Source organism: Gavialis gangeticus, unplaced genomic scaffold (assembly GCF_001723915.1).
Source record: "Gavialis gangeticus isolate Ggan-Ray unplaced genomic scaffold, GavGan_comp1, whole genome shotgun sequence".
Lineage (NCBI taxonomy): Eukaryota > Metazoa > Chordata > Crocodylia > Gavialidae > Gavialis > Gavialis gangeticus.
The window spans coordinates 3,155,726-3,161,450 of NW_017729018.1; the positions used below are offsets into that span (position 1 = coordinate 3,155,726).

At 48.0% G+C, this 5,725-nt stretch overlaps 1 protein-coding gene across 1 annotated transcript in view; it reads right to left on the reverse strand.

The window, feature by feature from the left end:
- Window positions 1–2,095: 2,095 nt before the first annotated feature.
- The window catches only part of RPS28 (ribosomal protein S28), a 3,913-nt gene continuing 283 nt past the window's right edge, over window positions 2,096–5,725 (reverse strand). The window contains exons 3-4 of the mRNA XM_019513238.1: window positions 4,241–4,371; window positions 2,096–2,233 (exon numbers count right to left, since the gene is read on the reverse strand). Coding sequence (XP_019368783.1) covers window positions 4,249–4,371 — 123 coding nt within the window. The 3' untranslated portion in view covers window positions 2,096–2,233; window positions 4,241–4,248. The remainder of the gene's footprint in view (window positions 2,234–4,240; window positions 4,372–5,725) is intronic.

A 5,725-nucleotide genomic window follows, 5' to 3' on the forward strand; every position in this document is an offset into this window, starting at 1 on the left:
AAGTTAAATATTTAAGTAGCATTACCATGAGTAGTCCCCTCTCCTTGTCTACACATTTGTTTTCCTCTAAGGTTACTAAGCACTGACTGAAGCATTTCAGCTTCTGGGAAGTTCAATTGAGGAAGGCAGTTTGATGAGTGTCCTGGTCCATATTGTACAAAAGAGTCTCTTCTGTCATAGATGCTAGGGTCGGAAGGGACCTCAACAGATCATCCAGCCCGACCCCCTGCCTAGGCTGGGGTCAGATGAGCCCAGTCAGATGCCTATCCAGCCTTCTCTTAAAGACCCCCAAGGTAGGGGAGAGCACCACCTCCCTTGGATGCCCATTCCAAATTTTGGCCACTCTTTACTGTGAAGTTTTTCCTGGTATCTAGCCTAAATCTGCTGTTAGTTTGTGACCATTGTTCCTTGTTATCCCAAGAGGTGCCCTGCTGAACAGAGTATCTCCAATCCCTTGCTGCATCCCCCTAATGAATTTGTAGCCAGCCACAGAATCACCTCTCACCCTTCTCTTGCAGAGGCTGAAGAGGTCCAGGTCCCTCAGTCTCTTCTCATAGGGCTTGTCCTGTAAGCCCCTAACCATGAGTGGCCCTCCTGTGGACCCCCTTGAGTCTATCACCATCCTTCTTGAAGTACAGCACCCAAAACTGGATGCAGTACTCCAACTGCAGTCTGACCAGTGCTGCATAAAGGGGAAGTATCACCTCCCTGGATCTATTTGTCATGCATCTGCTGATGTATGATAGTGTAGTTAGCTTTGCTGATGATTTTGTCACACTGACTTATGTTCATCTCGGAGTCCACTATGAATCAGAGATCCCTTTCCGCTTCTGTGCTGCTGAGAGGGTCCCTTCCCAGCTAGGTGTGCTGGATATTTTTGCACCCTCAGTGCAGCACTCTGCACTTGTCCTTGTTGTACTGTATCCTATTGTGTACTACACACTTTTCTAACCTATCCAGGTCTGCCTGCAATTGTTCCCTACCCCCTGGAGTGTGCACTTCACCCCACCATTTAGTATCAGCCCCAAACTTGGACAGAGTACACTTCACATCCAAGTCACTGATGAAGATATTGAAGAGTACAGGTCCAAGGACTAAACCCTATGGGACCCTACTACCCACATTCTTCGAAGCAGATACCAACCCATCTACCTCTACACTCTTGATGCAACTGCTAAGCCAATTTTCCACCCACGAGACTATGTAAATATCTGTGTCTCAGCCTCCTAATTTATTTATGAGAATGAAGAGCCTGTCCTTCAAGCATAGGACTTTCACACATCAGTTATGGGTCCTGGCTTCACTACCTTGCGTTCAAGACAACACTACGGCCCATGGGGAGACGAAATGTTTATACAAGCATAATTACCTTTGGGCGTAGTATGGGAATGGGACTCAGGCAAAAAATATGGGCACATTATACAAAAGCATGTTGTACAGTACAATAAAGTTCCTTCTGTCCACATCTATCCTAAAGTAGCCAGCTGCAACAGGCAAATGCTCCACCCTCCCCAGTAGGACAGAGCAACATATACATAGTATGCAAGCAATCCTAGGCTAGCCATTCATCTCTCCATTCCCAATTGCAGTGTAATGTACATTGTTATACGAAAAAACTGACGCAAGTTAGGGGGCAGTTTAGCCAGATTCAAAGAGGAATCAGACAAATTCTTAGAGAAAAGGTGCATCAGTAGCCATTGAACATAGGAGTTAGGGGTACAGCTTCTGAATCAGAACTTCCTAGACCCCAAATGCTGGAGGCTGCAAGTGGGAAAGGTCATATCCTTGTCATTCTACCACTGTCGATGACACAGGATCCCGGGTATGACAGACCTACAATATGATCCACCAAGTGCAACCACTTCTTGCATGTTCTCATTTGTCTCTCCAGGACCTAAGATGTACCAAATACTTTTCAGCTCTCTGAAGTACAGGCGAGCACTTACTTGCAGAATGATACAAAAATCTTTCAGCTACAAGCAGTTTTAACAACTTTTAAATCAAAGGAACTTAATAGTTCTCTCTCCCTGGAACTCTGCTGGCTCCATTTGCCAGGATAAGTACATGCATCTCATCTTACATGAAAGAGGCAATGTGGTACTGGAAAAAAAATCCTTTATTTTAGTCACTGAAATGCAGTTCCCCTCTTCGTGCACGTCTGGCAGCACAGATGTTCACTGCTACTTCATTACAGCCGTGTAGAATGAAAGGTAGATACACCAGGATTAGTCATCTGAAAGAAATCGTGCATATTTTAGTTCATCTCATATAATCATCAGGAAACCATTTCCAAGGCAATGAAATACTAGAAAAGCAACTAAAACATGTCATTTTATTCCTACCTAGTGAGAGACAAAGCTTGACAGTGCTATTGGTGACGCTGCAGCTTCTGCAGTGTAACTAGTAGGAATTAGCACCTTACCTATCTGCCCATAACCATCATAGGTTTCTAGTGGAGCCTCAAACTTCAGGACCACTTATGCAAGTAAAGATGAGCTGCATCTTATCAATGGAAATATTCTGAGCCATTTTCAGAAGTGTTAACTGCCTAAACCAGGAGTGGGCAGTTATTTGGGCTGGAGGGCCACTTAATGAGTTTTGGCAAGTTGTTGACACCCCCCACCCCACAGGCCAGAGCTGGCACATGAGCAGCAACAGGAGCCCAGGGTCTGCATGGCTGGACTGCATCTGCCAGGTACTGTGGGGGACACGGGGCAGAAGCAGCCCCTTCCCCAACCTGGCACCATGAGGCAGGTCCTGGGTAGGCCACACATGCCCCAGCCTCTGCTGGACACCGTTCAGTGCTGGGTGGGCAGGGAGGCAGTGCTGCTTCTGCCCAGTCTACCTGGCAGCACTGGGGAAATGGAGCTTGGTCCCACACCCCCTGGGTGGGCTGGACTGCTTCCACCCACTGGCCCCCCATCTCACCAGCAGAGGTCAGGGCCTGCCTCCCAAGACTAGACTATTTTACATAGATAAGGTTATTTCTAGAAGAGTCAGTCCAAAGACATCTGCGTACTATGTAAGTTACTATGGCTTTGGGCCCATATTTCAGCTTGGATTGAATGCTTGATGTGACTGGATTTGAAATCAAAACCTGTGTTGTTTCCCAAACTATTACCTTGAAAATAGCAGTGAAAGACTGCAGAGCATCTCTAGGCAAGATGTGTAGAACAAAACTAGACCATTGTGTTCAGTCATGCAGAGGAAACATCAAATTCACTCACTAGACAATATTACTGTGTTTAAACAGCAGTTAAGAAAGTTAAATGCAAACTTTTCCAAACTAAACCAAGCTTTTCACTTGGTATACTCTGAAAAAGAGTCATGGTCATTATCATGACTGCTAATTTAATTCTTTTCTACTAAGCCCAAATAAGAAATATTTGTAATGTAGGTCAGCCCATTGAAAAAGTCATGGCAATATTAAAATCTTATTTTCTGATGCAGGAATAGCTAGTTTACCAAAAATAATTCTATGTGAACAGTCATCCAAATTGCCAATGCCTAGATGTCAAACCTTACATTCTAGACTTGCTTTTCTATATAAGACTCAGATTCAGAGTTAAGGTCCCTAACCTTCAACATAACCCCAGATCACTCTAAATCAGAGGGTCTCAAGGAACCCCTCCGTGGACTTTTGTGAACTGAGTGGCGCGCACAATTTCAGAAAATAAAATGTATGCACTACAGTGCTTATTTCCTTGCAGAGGGGACGAAGCAATAAGAGGCGGCGATCATCCAGACAGGGACAAGCCTAAACCTATGCTTATCTGCTCATGTCCTCACACCTTGAGGCATCCTTTAAAGCACTGTGTTTAGGGACCTCAACCTATGGGACACAATCCAAAAAAGTGGGTCATCAGAATATATGAACAAACTTAAAAAAAAGGATTCTCCCTTAAAGAAAAAAGTGTGGGAAACCCAGGCTTTTCCCTTGCAGACTGTCAAGAGTTCCAACCTGCAAGGGGCTGCTCAGGGCCCCCCCATACCCCACACACTGGGGGGAATAGGTTTGGGACTGGCCATCAATATTGACAAATGGGTCCTGGTACAAAAAAGGTTGAGAACCACGGCTTTAAAAGGATCTCATGGCACCCCAAGATGTCACAGCATCCTGGTTAAGAATCACTGCTCTATAGTCCAGGCAGATCCCCCAGCTCTGTGCTTAAGACAGTCAAATGAAGATCATCATGCAAAAAGATCCCTTTAAAACCTGAAAGTGAAATAAATGAGTTACCAGGCTGATCAACGCAACCTCCTTGCTTCACGTTCAGATTCCAGCAGCGTTAGGACATCCCCCTCGCGGACGGGTCCTTTCACGTTCCGGATAATGGATCGGCTGGTGTCATCCATGAATTCAACGCGAACCTACCAGTGACCCAACAGAACAATCTAAACAAGTGTACTTCGCCGTACCATTCACCCTCTGAAACTCCTGCTCCAGATCGCTACATCCTACTCCTAACATACCTGCTATTCATGGCAACTAGAGGTGCGCCAATAGATCGGTTAGCTGTTGGGTTGGCACCAATAAAAGGTGGAGTGATGTTATCGGCTATTGGCTTTTTTTGGTCATTGTAGCTGATATTTATGGCCACAAGCCCAGAGCACCCTGACAAGCATACTCCTGTCCCTGTGCCCCACCACCAGCCAGAGGCCACCACAGCAAGCAGTGGGAGGGGGAAGGGATGTCAGGTGGCAGTCATAGGGCCCCACGCTCAGCAACAAAGTGACCAAAAGGACAGTTCCTGGGTCCTGCTGCGCACACAGCAGGGGCCTGAGCGCTGGGGCAGCAACGGATATGTTGGACTGCGCACGGGTGGGGTAAGGCACTATATGCAAGGGACACTTTGCTCCTCCGGGCACCAGGTGCCTTTGCAAAAGTGGCTTCTCCCTGGTGGCCGTGGGAGCTGGGCTATACCGGGCCCACTGGTGGTGGTGAGGCAGCCATGTGCTCTGGGGCTCCAAAGACACCCAGCACCGCTGTCCACACGAGGGTCGGCCCTGCCTGCCAGGGACAGCAGCACTGCAGGGAGTGCAGCTGAGTGTAGGAGCCGTGAGTGAGCGAGACAGCAGCGTTTGTGGGTGTCTTCCTCACCAAGGGCTGGAGCAGACAGGAGGCATGCACGTGTGTATTATAAACACAAAACAAACAATTAAAGGCTTATGTCAGTAGTTTAAGATGCCGTGCACCATTTCTAAATATCAGTTGGCGGATCAGCATCAGCTATTGGTATTGGCCAAGAAAGCCTGTCGGTGCACCGCTAATGCCAGCCATCAAGTCTCAGCACCTGCCCTTAAAAAGTTAGGGACAGAGAAGTCAAAGTAAAATAAAATAATGAATCCTCCAGAGAAAAGTCAAGAACACCCAGTCCCTCAATAACACAAAGATGATTGCGAACTGACCGGGAAGGAGGAAACTGGTACCCAGCACCAGGCACCGCTGGCAAGCACACGTGAACACGCAGTGCTCAGCGCTACAGGACAGCGCCCAGGCCCGGCGCCAACTATTCAAACTAAAAGCCCTGGACGCCGGGATAACACAAGGGCATTTCTCGGAAGTGGCTCTTTCTGCGGCCAGGCCAGGCCGTGCCGTCAGGGGTCAGCAAGCGAGACAGAAGAGCAAGAGCAGCGGAGGCCCGAGTGCGGCGCGGCGCGGCGCGGGGGGTGCCGGGCAGGCTCAGCCCCCGGGCCAGGAAACCCCCCAGCGCGGGGCGGCCTT